Source organism: Poecilia reticulata, linkage group LG17 (genome assembly GCF_000633615.1).
Source record: "Poecilia reticulata strain Guanapo linkage group LG17, Guppy_female_1.0+MT, whole genome shotgun sequence".
NCBI classification, from domain to species: Eukaryota; Metazoa; Chordata; class Actinopteri; order Cyprinodontiformes; family Poeciliidae; genus Poecilia; species Poecilia reticulata.
Window position 1 is genome coordinate 4,363,096 of NC_024347.1, and position 14,460 is coordinate 4,377,555.

Below are 14,460 nucleotides of genomic sequence, written 5' to 3' on the forward strand. Positions count from 1 at the left end.
AGGATGCCTCCTGGACGCCTCCCTGGTGAGGTGTTCCGGGCACGTCCCACCGGGAGGAGGCCTCGGGGAAGACCCAGGACACGCTGGAGGGATTACGTCTCTCGRCTGGCCTGGGAACGCCTTGGGATTCCCCCGGAGGASYYGGAAGAAGTGGCTGGGGAGAGGGAAGTCTGGACCTCCCTTCTGAAGCTGCTGCCCCCGCGACCCGACCCCGGATAAGCGGAAGAAAATGGATGGATGGATGGATGAAGCTCGTGAGCTTGGAACTGCAACTCAGAGGAAGTAGGTGGTGCCAGGCTCACCCAGGCGTTTTGCACAGCCAAATGGTTGCCACGGGAGATTAAAGGATTTCTCTAACATGCATGAAAGAATATAAGGTTCTAAAATAATTCCCCTTAAAAAAGACTGAACTTATATTATAAAGTCAACTTATTAAACTGATGAAACTGTAGTTCCCACATATGTAATGATTAGTCACTTTTTTAAACTGCTGTGGATCCTAGGCTAGTAAGGAGATAAACCCAATCTTGTATGTATTTGCTGCATGATAGTTTGATTTTCTGATGTCTTGTAATTTCATTTATAAATACATGGAACGTAAGTCAACCCTGTATGTAAATTACTGTTAAGTTAAAGGAAAATTATGGTTTTCAAAAGGATTTACAAATAGAGTCTGAATATAGCAGTATTCTGTGGGTAATATGGCACCCTTCCCAGGGTGACAGGATTTAGGGGGTGTAACAAGCAGAATAAGAGAAAGAAAATTATCTGTCAATTGAGGAATTGACAGATTCCTCAATTTAATGTTTTTTTTTATGTTTTGTCTAGAGGAATTGGTCAAATATATAAACTGGTCCAATCTGAAAATGACCTACATAGTGCAAATGTTAATTTAAACGCAGTTTTGGCTTTTTCAAACGTTTATGCACACACACCTCTAAAAACGTTTAACTTCTAATAACAAGCAAACAAGCAATTACTAAAGAACATTGGGTATTATTCTTTTACAGGAAGTGGTGTTGTTCTTGTTCCTCCCATTTCTCATCTTTTTTATTTTATTTTTTAACTGTAAAGCCTATAATGTCTGTGTGTCTTTAAATGAAGACGGACCACGGCGACTCGTGCTGTAGTTTCGTCATGAAGCGGTGTCTTCAAACAGGCAGCTGGCTGGTGACGTTTATCAGGCTGGCCAATCGGAAGCAATTAAATTGACAGCGGACACTCCGTAAACAACGGCCGCGACTTAAATCAAAACAGAGGGAGGATTTTTGTCACTTAGATATTTATTTGACCTCTCTCGTCAGCAAGTTGCAGCACACTTATAACAATAATTCTTTCGAAAAAAAAAGCTATTGTTATTTGTAAACTGTTCACATTTTTTTCTGACGACTTTACTTTTCTTTACTTTCCGAGAATGGTGAGTTTGACAGCCTTATTAGTTATGAGAAATGTTGCCGACTGTTTAATGTGTGTGCTCGTTGTCAAGGTAACAAGCGCCTTGTCGTGTAGCGTGCAGCGGTAGGACCACTTGCCTCGGTCCGCTTTGCCAGAGATTAGGTGGTTCAGACGGGCTTTGCTTGTTCTGCTGCGGATAAAATTAGCCTCCTGCAGCGTTAGAGATCCTCTGTCACTGAGCCCTAAGCGGGAAACCCGGGGGGAGACTGTCACGATTGATTTGTAGGCTGTTTTATACGTGTTTCATATATAATAAAACCCTGTCCACCTACAGACAGTTCACATGAGGTCAGTTTGTAGCCTCAAATTACAGCAAATATAGCCTCAATGCACTTTGTAGTCAAATATGGACTCATATAGAAGTCAACAGAAATAATAAAATAAAAAAAAGAGATTATAGCGACCCAGGTGATACTCCATTTAGCAAGGATGACATCAACCCAAGTATCCACAGGTTCGTTCAGTGAAGTTGAGAAGTTTAAGAATAGTGATGTCTGATAAATTATAATAATCTCTGAGTTTTTTTGATTAGGGATTAGGGTAAAGTTTAGGATTTCTTTGGTATGGAAATGTCAAGAGCAAATCAGCCATTCATCCAGGATGGGGGTGCACCCATATGAAAATTCTTAGACAGGCACTCTACTATTCACAGTCCGAGTTGACAACAAATCATTTCTTTTGTATTTTTTGTGGCCCCTCTTGAACTATTTGTTCACTCTAGAACCAATCTCAGTGATACTAGGACAAACTCTATTAATCTGTAATTTTAAAAAAAAGCAAAGCACTTATTCAACATCTTGCAGATCTGAGTGATTTTCCTAACTTTGAGTCAACACCGTGAATTTTCATCCTGTCGTACACATACTATACAAGACAGGAGGTACTCTGAAGACGTCTCACACACACCATCAACGCACATAACAAGACAGTGTTGACAGCAGGATCTATGTTACTTCTTGGACTTTTCACATAATTTCATTGTTTATCCAGCAGGATGCATCATCTGATTACTTTTCGATGTGTGCTGCAGGATGGCAAGGGCCCCCAGACGCTGTGTGACCTCTGCTTGGCTCAGGTGTGCAGCAGATTAGATGCTTTGTGCAGGAAGGGAGCAGACGGTTCAATGAGCCTCATCTGGGCCCCACTGTTCCCACAGGAACTGGCTGACCAACTGCTGCAAAAGATGGTAACCAAAGGTATGAAGGGGAGCTTTAAAACTAACTAACCCCATCAAGTCCAGGAAATGAGAGAAGCAGCTGCCAAGGGAGAGCAGTTTCTTCATAAATTTAGCAAAGGCAATCATTAGTTCAGGAATTGACCTGAGGTTGAATCTTCCTCCTTTGCGGAAGAATTAGCCTTGTAAAAATAAATAAATAAGAACTAATCAGATGATTCCTGTGGTTTTTCGCCCACCAGCAGGTTGAAGAATTCCAGGCTGAAATTGTTGGAAAAGTTCTCTGCACAAACATTATGGAAGACTAAACTGAGGCTTCTTTTTCCTACAATGTCTCCCTTTTTGCTCCTCTCTCCTCCAGGAATGCTGAATGACACAACTGTTGGGATTTTCCGAAACAGCGAGAAGCTCCGCCTGCGCAGCGCCTCCATCCGCTACTGTAAGGTGTCCGCCATGGCTTTCCGCCTGGCCCTCTGCCCTCACCGGCTCCTGGAACTAGACGCCTCCTGGGTCCCTGGGGGTCTTACGGGGGCTGATGTCATCTCAGGCCTGGCCTCCAACCCAGACTGCAGGGCTAGTCTGCAGATGTTGGCCCTCAATGGCTTGAGTCTGAACTTGGAATCTCCGGAAGAGGACAGTGGGGTGTTCATTGGCTTTAGCTCCTTGCAAGGGCTCAAGACGATCCACCTCGTCAACACAGATCTAACGGATGATGTCCTTGAGGATATTTGTACTCTCCCCCGGCTGGAGACTTTGGATATCTCCTGTAGCTCTGTGACTGAATTGAATGCGCTCCTTAAATGTAAAAACACACTGAGATCCCTCATTGCCCACCGGCTGTACCGACTTGACACGACTCCTGTCAGGTTGCTCTTTATCTTCACCCAACTTCACGCTCTTAGGCATCTGGACATCTCGTACAACCACTTTGCCAACGACGACAGCGAAAGGAGGACTAACGGAGATGAGACAGTGAGGCAGCTTCTGGAAGCAGGTCCACAGATTCTCCCGTCACTCGTATCTTTAGATATTTCAGGAAGGAAAACGATCGATGACTCGGCGCTCAGAGGCTTTGTGGAGTCCAGGAGCGGCCTTGTCTTTCTCGGCCTGCTTGCCACTGGACTTAGTTCCTCTCCTGTTCTATCTTCCCACGAAAACCTAAAAGTAAGCAGCTGTTTTCTGGTGTCAAGCATTCGGTTTTAAAGCACGGCTTTTCGAAGTGTGGGGTGTACTTTTCACCATGACACGGGGGAAAGAAATACATGGGGACAAGTGATTGGAAACATTTAGCCAACTTCAATAAGCCTATGCCAGAGACATAATGTATAGATTTTTAGTACCTACAGCTAAGCACTTTAGGTATAAAAGTCCATGGACTAAAGTAAAGCTAGGTTTATTGTTGCTACATTGAACTGGGCACTACCTTTAACTCACGCTGGACGGTTTGGAAGGTGCATCATATTCTGTAATAAGTTTAAAGGTGCAGTATTATATAAAATGATGGTTTTTGAGCTTTACGTCATGTTATGTTATTCCCTAGTCAAAAACATAATTGGAGTGTTCACTTGATTCTTTCCTGTATGCTTGAGAAATCCTTTAATCTCCTGTGGTAACCATTCAGCTGTGCAAAACACCTGGGTGAACCTAGCTCCGCCTTCGAGGCTCAGCTTCTCCTCAGGCAGGCGCAGACGCATCTTTCATTTCTGATTTCTGCTCGGACACATTTTGAAAAGCCCCTGTTTTATTTTAGAGCAATCCGAAAAATCCTATGGCTCCGTTAGGAGAAGGTTGATTCATGCATAAGCTTGTGGTTTATTTTGGACCCGGGGCTCTGTATACGCTCTGAATATGACCATTGTGTTTGCGGACTCTCTGCCGATCTGCTGTGTGTGCTCAGGTAACTGGAGAAGCTAATGAGAAGCAGCTCTGGGAGGCACTCCGAAGGTACAGAGAGAGGGAGTGTTTCGTAAAAGAGGCCCTCATCCATCTCTACCATCTGACTACTGACACTGACAAACCGCAGCCGGACATGCTGAAGGTTCGGCGGCCTCGTTACTTCACTTACTGTTTTGTTCTTCATTTCAGCAGTGTTTTATTACATTTTATTCAATATGAGATGATTATCTCCAAAAGTCATCTATGGGCATTTTTCAATTGTTGATCTTAAATGATATTATTTCACATCAGTGTGTAACAGGAGATGCATCTCTGATTAAATGCCATATATTAAGGATAAAGCTATATCCATTCTACTAACTGTTTAATTTTTGAAAGAACCTCAAAATTCTGAACTATCCCTTAATTTCCATTAACATTTCAAAAATTCAGATTAAGAAAAGTTAAAATGATTTTTTTTTTGGTGCTGTCCAAAGAGTATCAACCTTCCAAGGTCTTCAAACAGATCACATTTTTATGTTTGGAAGGAAATGAATGTGTAATGAAATGATAATGCAGTTCTTGACCTTTTATTAATTCTGTGTGGAATAAGTGAAGCTTTAGGAATATGCAATCTAACAGCTACAATACATTTACATATAATGTGTCAGAACTACAACGAGAGCAGAAGACTTCAGACAAGCAGGATGAATAAAATGTCTTAATAAAGCCAAGTTCTTCCAGAGGCGTGACTTTAATATTCTCTATACCTGCCACGTTGTAGAGATAAAATGTGGTAAAATGTTTATTTGCTTTTCGTGTTGGTTCGTATAAATCAGTCATGATTCACAGTGCTTGACCAATTCTGCTGATGTTTGAATTCATAATAATAAACACGCTGGTGCACATATAATTGCAGTCAGGACCATAGAGCACAACAGTTGTGTATCTTTGGTTAGACTTGATTCCCAAATTCAGCTTTAAACGAGCACAAGGCCAAAAATCAAACGTGTCTGTCAGCTCACAGTTAATTTTCGTCCGTGTGCAGTCGATGTGGAGTTAGCACCCCCTGCTTGTTGTTGAGAATAGAGAGTCAAGGTCATGTGCTTTGTGTTGGACTCGCACAGCATTTCATCTCGCTTGGGAATCTCAGAGGATTTCTTTTTGTTTTTGTGCAGAAGAAGCAGCTTCTAACACGTGGCGTTTCAGCTGAAATGTAGGGAAAAAAACGCAACATTCCACAACCAAACATTGAGTCAGTTTTTTGGTGGAAAAGCATCAAAATCAGACGGGTTTTTTTTTGTTTGTTTTGTTCCCCCCCCCCCCAACACTTCTGGAAGCCATCTCAGTCCAAACATATGCTGAGCGCTGAGGGACCTCGGTGTTCTAATTACTGTGCTTAGCAGTGATTGCAGAGAGGAGGTGCTGAGATAAGTGGTACAGTCCAGCTGCTGCAGCTGGCCCAGTGAGCGGCTCTTTGCTTCTGGAAGGTTACGTGCTAATTCCTGGCCTCCGGTTGTTCCAGACAGTTTTCCAGCAATGGCAGCAGCAGAGATGGCAATCTGTCGTCAGGGATACCTTTTTCTTTATTTATTTCCCTGCAGTTGGTGGTGGAGGACATGCGGAGCCACCCAGAGTCTCCGCATGTCCACCTGTTGGCCACGGCGTGTGTGTTTAACCTGACCACCCGGGACCTGGCAGAGGTCATGCCCGTCAGGCTGATGAGCGCCACGGTAACCCAGCTGCTGCACGCCATGGAGACCTTCCCTAACATCCAGCAGGTGAAGTCAAAGACTAATTTTTATGATTACAAACGTAATCATGAATCTAATTGACATAAACATTTAGCACAGTGGTTTACTTTAGGCAGAGTTGGGTAGTAACTTGCTTTAGTTGAGTAACTTACTTTTTTGGGGAAAAAAAACTTTATTCTAGGGATATATATATATATATATATATATATATACACACACACACTTTTTCTTGAGTCATTTTATTACGAAGTATTGCTACTGCTACTTAAGTAAAATTTCTGGATACTCTACCCACTGTGAGTAACTTCACTAAATGAAGAATAAATGTGCTGTAACCAGAAATTCACCAGACACACCCATGCAGTTTCTTTTAAACTTTCACGACCTTTATATCGAAAGAAACCGATTTGGAAAAAAAATAAAAAAATTGGTTAATTTGTGATTATGTCATCTATGCAAGTCGTTTACATTTTGATTCTAAAAGAAATTCCACATAACTTTATAATTTGGTTCGTCTGTGTCATGAGTTGAGAGTTTTGAGATGGTGAGGTGGAGGCTTGTATCAGTGAATGATTATTTTAATGGTGATAACGAAGAACACAGAGAAATCCAGGCAGCACTGGTGAGCACAAAAGCAAAGAACTCAAACTCTGGTAGCACTGCTGATGTGACTTGAGACAAAGACAATTGACGTTCAACAACCGACACGACAGTATTGACAAGGATCCGGGAACACAGGTGGGATTAAATACACAAGGAAGGAAATCAGGGGAAACGAGGGACAGCTGGAGACAATCAAGGGGTAGAGAGGGGGGGGGACAAGAGACAAAACTGAACACAGAAACCTAAATAAACACACAGAAAAACCAAATCCTCACAGTCTGATAATGTAATTTCAAATGTTTTTTTATTGGCTCTTGTGGCCTTTATTTGATAGTTAATTGACAGGAAAGTGGGGAATGAGAGAAGGGGAAGACATGCACCAACCCCTGCGCCACCACACTCCCGATGATGTCATTTTAAAACATTTTTACACTGAGCACAGTGTGAACATCAAAATATTTGAAAAAAAAAAAGAAAAAAAAAACATTTTTACCAAATACTTGCTTTGTTGTCAACTATTCACTTTTTCTTGAGTAAAAATATGCTGCTTTACTGTTTTGTTGTTCTAACTTTAGGTTGCTCTATTTTGGACTGAATTTTCATACTTTGTTATGTTTCATCCTTCCATTTTTTCAGGTGCAGAGCAACTGTCTGATGGCACTCTGCAATGACTACCTGCTGCAGAATGTTCCTTTTGACAGGTTAGTTTGCTAACCCAACCAGGTGCTAAGCTAACTGTGAGTTGTTTTTTTCAACCTTAAATGTTTCAGATCATCAATCAATTTTTAATGTCAGACAAAATGCAACTGGTGATCAATAAATCAATCAAATTTGATCTGTGTAGCACATTTCAGCAGCAAGGCATTTTAAAGTGCTTTACATCATAACAAACAAAAATACACAAAGTCATGCAACATTGAATCAACAATGAAACATGACATTAAGTCAAGTGCAATCATGAAATTCAAAATTGATTACGTTTCAAATACATCTCTAAACAGGTGGGTTTTTAGTCGAGATTTAAAGGAAGTCAGTGTTTCAACTGTTTTACAGTTTTTTGGAAGTTTGTTCCAGATTTGCGGTGCATAGAATCTGAATGCTGCTTCTCCTCGTTTGGTTCTGGTTCTGGGGATGCATTAAAGACATGTTAGTGTGGCATATGGTCTCTGCTGCCCAAATATCGAGTCTTCAGTCAGAGGCCTGTTCAGATTCGATACAACACTGACTGCTACCAGAGAGTCTTCCTGCCCGAAGCATCGTCATCGTCCCCAATGACTGTTTGAAAATACTTGGACGATATGAGATATGGCAACATTTGATTTACTGTTAGGATAGATAATGTATTTAAAAAATAATAATAATCAAATAAAAAATAAAATAAAATAAATAAATAATAATAATAATCTGTTCTCTTCCAGAAGATCCTGCAAAAAAGAAATCATCAGCTTATGATCTTAAGTTCAAATGCACTGAGAAAAAAATAGAGAAAAAAGAACAGCTGTATTCCAACTTTTATAGTGGTCTAGTCAAAGACTTAACCACAATCTGATTGTGATGTTGTAGCATGACTTTGTGTATGGTTTAAAATGTTACATAATAGTGGGCTAATTGCTGCAAACATTTAGGTGAGACAATAACTTATTCAGTTTAGTTGGTATTTATTTTTCAGATAAGGCCAAGTTGGTTTAGATAAATTTTTACCCATAACAAATTAAATCATAATTTAAAAACACATATGACATCCATTCGTGTTATCTTTATCTGGGAAAAATAATAGTTTGATCTAATATGTGTAAAAGAAAAAAAAATGAATGAGGAAAATAAATACCTTTCCACTGTGCTGTGATTTGTAGGTGTTTTCCTGAAGTTGACTTTTTGTGTAACTGCTTTGCATTTTGGTAAAAATGATTCCCTCATCCATGCTGTGTTCACGACTCAGGTATTCAGCGGCCATGTTGGTGATCAAATGGCTGAGCAACCACGAGGAGCCGACCCTGCAGAGGATTGCAGTGGCCATCATCTCCATCCTGGTGGCGAAGGTTGTTCACTCTCTGAACTTTAGAGCTCCAGTAAAATACAGAAAAACACAGACAGTTTTATGGCTGATTAAAGGGACTTTAAAAAAAAATAAAAAAATCAAGTTTGACTTTTAATAGAACTTTTAAAACACAAGAAAAATCAGCTGTAGCTCACTTTTGCTTTCATGTGCAGATTTCCGTAGAGGAGACGGCACTGCTCAGCAACGACATCTCATTTATGAAGGTTTGTTACCATTTCAGATTCATGCTACAAGCCTACAACAAAAGGAGAATATTTTCTTTGTTGATTGTTTCAATCAACAAAAATGTAACGTCCCATTTTTTAAATGGGACGTTACATTCTAATTAACATTTACATTTAAATTCATGCGAAACCAGCCAAGTGGCTAATTCTCATCTCTAGACCATCAGCAGGTCGATGATGTTTAATAATAATAAGACAAAACTGCCTCAAACTACTGCACACACACAAAAAAACTCCTGATAAAGGAAAAAAGGGGGTAATTAAACAGTTTGTAGTCTACATTGGTCCAATAATTTTCACTTTAAGTTGATTGGAGTTAGCATAGCGGCACTAAAAATGGACTTATTATATGCTAAGCTAAACAGGCTTAAAAGTTAGCCTACGTTAGGGGTTCCCAAACTTTTCCATGTCATGGTCTCACCCGAACCAGCATTAGCTTCTGGGCAGGGACACACAGGCAGCACTGCAAAACACATAAAGCAGCATCGATTTTTATTCTCTTTTCAAGAATTATTTTGGTTTTCTATGCTATGCTAGCTTGAGGAATTGCACTGGCAGCCAATCAGGAAGATGAGCCTGGCAAATAACATTTGAATGAATTATTTTACCTTATATTTTAAAATAATGAGTGACAAACAAGTTAGATTTCATGATTTTAAAAAATGATTTAAAAAAATCATCATCCTCCAGTTTTCTGAAACTCCCCTAGCATCCATTTTTCTTCCTGTTTCCATAATTTGCTTTAAAAAAAATTATATAGACACATTAGCTTCGTCCTGTCCTTTCTGAAATCTGATTCATCGTCTCTCCTCGCTGTCTGTCCAACAGCAGCTGCTGACTGTTGTGCAGCATAAAGCCATGCTGGGACTGGTAGACCCCACTCTGAAGTTTGCCCTGAGCGCTCTGTGGAACCTGACCGACGAGACGCCCACGGCCGCCCGCAATTTCATCGAGTGTCAGGGCTTGGAGCTCTACATGGAGGTTCTGGAGGTTAAAGAGCACAGAATAACTCACTGATAAACCCATTAGTTTAGAAACGCAGTTTTAAACACGGTGACTTTAACCTTTCTTGTTTTGTTTTTTTTCTCTTTTGTTTTCCATTGCAGTCCTACTACAGTGAAACTGCTATTCAACAGAAGGTCCTTGGCCTTTTGGTGGGTATACAGAGTATGAATGGTAGAAACCACGATTAAAATGTAAGCACGCTGTTGGGACGCTGAAAAAGACTATCGTTACGTTCAAGTTGTGCTAAAAACCTGAAATAGCTGATTAATTTTGCCCAAATTCAAAACTAAATCTCATTCCATTAATTATTGTCTGCATCTACCACCTAAGAAGCCAAACTTTCCAACGGTCTTAGACTGTAGTCGTGGGACTCCCACAATCATTTCAAGGGCCACATATGGCCCTTGGGCCTCGCTTTGAACACCCCAGTGTAACATTATTCGAAAAGAACCAACACTCTGTTGCAGTTCTTGTAATTACATCTGCAGTGCAATTCGATGTCATAAAACGAAAGCATACATTCCTTTTGTTTTGTTAAGAACAACATAGCGGAGGTGGAGGAGCTCCAGCCTGACCTGATGGATGAAGACCTGTTGGAGCACATCCTCAGCCTCCTGCAGGACTCCCAGATGCTGGTGGAGGTGCGCTACTTTGCAGGAGGGATTTTGGCGCAGCTGGCCTCCAGGGAAGAGGCCTGGACTTTGGACCAGGAGCTCCGGAGCACCATTCTGGAGCAGCTGGTGTGTGTCCCAGTCGCAGAAGATAGGTCTGTTCATTAAGACGGTTTCTTTCAGCGTCTCTTTTTGTTTCCCTGCAGCACAAATCAATAATGACATGGCCTCATCTGGAGCAGGAGATGGTGTCTTACCGGTGAGGGGCAGAGCCGAAAGGAGGTTTTGTTAGCATTGGCTCCTATGTGTAATCTGTAACGTTTTAAGTGACATCTACTTCCCCCTGCAGAAGAATTCTTCTTGAACATTTTGGTATTTGTCACATTAAAACATCCCCATCTCATCTGATTTAACTGTACAGCCACGTAAAGCTGCACTATGTAACTTTTATACAGATTATGCTTTTTACATATTTGTTATGACTATCACCATGTTGTGACAGTGTAGTATGAGACGGATAATCTGTGAAAATTATTTTTTTTAAATCAATATTTTCTACTTTCTCCCTGAGCTACTATTGCCTGAAGAAATGCACCATTACCAAACAAAAACAACCAATCAGAGCCAGGAGGAGGGGCTTAGTGCTGTCATGTACACGCTGCTTTATGTGCTAATGGTGGAGAAACACCGTACCGTTGATCCGCCTTCATTGGTGGCCAGGCTATATCTAGACTGATCATTGACAATAGGCTATGCTAGCTGCAGTGTAGGAAAGCGCAAGATGAGGGGGAGAGATGGAGGCTGAGCAGCGCCACATGAGATTGTGATTGGCAGCGCTGGTTAGTTAGAACTGGGAGAAGGCAGAGAAGCTGAACTTTCTCATACCATACTGTCCCGACATAGTGACAGTTTCAACCACTATGGAAACAAACATATTTTTATAAAAGTTACATACTGCACCTTTACGTCCATATCTGTACAAGGTTTATAAATCTAGAGACACATTTTCAAGCATTATTCTTTGCAAAAATAATCTACACTTAGTCAGATTGGGTGGAAAACATCAGTGAACTTTAATTTTCAAGTTTTGCCGAGGATGTAGGACTGGGCTTCAACTAGGCCATTGAAACTCATTGATGGCTGCATGTTTGCTTTTCATGGAGTTTTCGTTGCAAAAACTGCGAAGCCCATGGACCGTTTTCATTTCAGTTCACATTTACGTACTACTATTCTCCTGTCTGTTGCATAAAATCCCACTGAAACACTAAAGGTTGTGGGTGTAATATGACAAAAGGAAAACGGTCAAAGGTTGTGAATCCTTTTGCAAAGCACTTCTCATGTTGCATAGGCCTTTATAAAATGCCCTTAGCTCATTTTTTGATCCTGTGGACTCCACTGCTCTTATGTAACACTTCACACTTTACGCTGTGCGTCAAAAAATACATCTCTCTTGAAACACAAATGTACGTTTATTGTTACTGAGTTTCTACTGGTGAGTGCAGCCGGAGTGTTACCGCCAGCACCTGGAGCTGAAACCTTTTAGAGTCCAATTTCGGAATAATTTAATGTTAGAAACACAGAAAGTGAACATCTGGTGCAAGCGAAGAAGCCTGAGTACAAAGTGTTAAATCAAATCATAGTGATTGTCTTTCTGGTTTCAGGTCCTTCCGTCCATTTTGCTCTCTGCTTCAGACTTACCAGCCCTCAGGTGTCCAGCTGTGGGCGGTGTGGGCGATACATCTCGTTTGCAGACAAAACGGTAAGACAGAAACGTCAGTAGACACCTGAAGATGAGGCCAATGAACGTATTTGGCACTTAAATCTTGAATGATGTTGAGTATTTTCAGGTGCTCTTCTCTGAAAATTCTTCGTCTTTTTCAAACGGTGCAGCTTCGTATTACATCCATATGCTAACTAAGGAGGGCCTGATGGAGCTTCTGAAAGCATTAGACACGCATCCCGACACACACAGCGACGTTAAAAGGGTTTCCCAAAGCATCCTGCGGATGGTACAGGAACAACAGAGTCCCTGTGAGGTGACGAACAGCCAGACGGAGCCTGGAAAGTCCTAACAAGAGTGCTTTAAAAAGCTATTTTATCGGATCTAACGTGTGGTCGCCATGACAATACAAAATGAATAAATACAGTTGTTCAGAACGGTGTGTGGATACGTAACGACTACTTGTTAAATACTGCATCTTGTATTTAATTGGGATTCGGTGTGATAGACCTGTGTGAATTGGGATGTAAGTATGGAAAAACCAGTCAAATCAAACATGTTTTGCAAAGATTGTTCAAAATAAAAATCTTAAAGTTGTGGTGTCTGTCTTTTACGCCATTTGACGTGCTGAAACCTGTGGATACCCTGGAGGGATGGATGCAGCTAAATAAACCCTAATGCAGACTGAAAACCTGTTTTAGGCTGTGAAAGACAGGAAAACAGTGCAAAGGTTCACTCCCTGCTGGATTTCAACCACACGTGCCGCTACAGCTGCGATAAAGCGTCAAAGCATATTCATTTGTTGGAAAGGCCCAGTCAAAGTCCAAACCTACAAGCAAAATTGATCGTCTACAGATGGACCTCAGAAAGTAAGTACAGTCATCCACTCTGCAGCTGATGACCTCAAGTTTGAAGCTCGTCTGTTAATAAATGAGCAGCTTCAACACCTACCGCTAGATGGCGCTTTCGTACTTCACCTCAAAAACAGTTTACGCCTTAAAATCGTGCTTATTTAAATAAATTCATTAGTTAAATGCCTAGAATCAAGTCATATGTGTTTATTGACACGTCACCAAACCACTATGAAGCTGTTTGGTTTTTGTATCTGTGCCCTGAGTAACAACAAGCTCCCCCCTCCCTCTAACTCTCTGCTCACATGCTCTCGCTCTCTGTTAGAAGCTGAATTCATTATATTTTATGTAACGCGGCTCGCAGAAGGAGCCGCTCCACGGCGTCTGTTATAAGTTGGCCTATTTATAATTCCTTTTGAAAAGAAGATTAACAAGACGAGGAGAAATGTTCGAGCCTCACCGCTGTCTTTAACTTTAAATTTAAAAGGAGCCTGACAACAAGATTAAAGCTTCGCGCGCTAATAATTCAGCGGAAATAGTTGTTTGATGCAGGATGTCCTAAAAGACGGGAAACAGCAGCTCAACCAGGAAACGTCACACTATATGCCTTGGCTTAAAAAGGTCAAGATTTCTAAAGAGGACTTGGATTAAGGTTTCAATAAGACGGCTTGTTCTGAGACATGATGCGTGTGGCGAAAACTGCTTTGCTTCGTAACGAATATAATATGTTGTCAATTTACAGCTTTATTTCATTTATTTATGGAAAAAATATGGGGCCTTATTTATTTACCATCTCTTTGTTGTAAAGGAGTTGTGATACAAAACGTGATACATGGATCTGAAAGGTTTTTTGTTTATTTTATTTTTGCTCCGTTGGAGGGTGGAGTGGGGACTCTGAAAACCCATGTGAAAAAGTATTTGTACCCACTGATTAAATCATGCATTCACAGCACAACAAGCTGCTTTACTGCTTGGCCTTTAGAAATGCTTAAATAAAACATGTCTGACAGCATGAAGTAGGCTAAAAGATCTCAAAGTGCAAAATCTCTCGCCTTAAAGCGACGGTACAATGTGTTTTACAGGCACATGTGCCATTATATAGCTCTATTAATGCTCACCTCAGTTGTTT

General features: G+C 40.9%; 1 protein-coding gene across 2 annotated transcripts; it reads left to right on the forward strand.

The window, feature by feature from the left end:
* Positions 1-1,216: 1,216 nt before the first annotated feature.
* LOC103478992 (protein zyg-11 homolog) lies at positions 1,217-12,922 on the forward strand. 2 transcript variants are annotated; one of them, XM_008433176.2, is made up of 14 exons: positions 1,217-1,417; positions 2,486-2,651; positions 2,991-3,793; positions 4,527-4,667; positions 6,109-6,285; positions 7,498-7,562; positions 8,801-8,900; positions 9,073-9,123; positions 9,973-10,134; positions 10,251-10,298; positions 10,689-10,889; positions 10,967-11,019; positions 12,422-12,519; positions 12,651-12,922. In XM_008433176.2, the coding sequence occupies exons 1-14, from the start codon at positions 1,415-1,417 to the stop codon at positions 12,830-12,832; spliced, it is 2,250 nt and encodes a 749-aa protein (XP_008431398.1). In that variant the 5' UTR covers positions 1,217-1,414; the 3' UTR covers positions 12,833-12,922. The 2 variants fall into 2 exon arrangements, with proteins under 2 accessions (XP_008431398.1, XP_008431399.1); XM_008433177.2 differs by having other exon boundaries at positions 9,976-10,134.
* Positions 12,923-14,460: the final 1,538 nt, after the last annotated feature.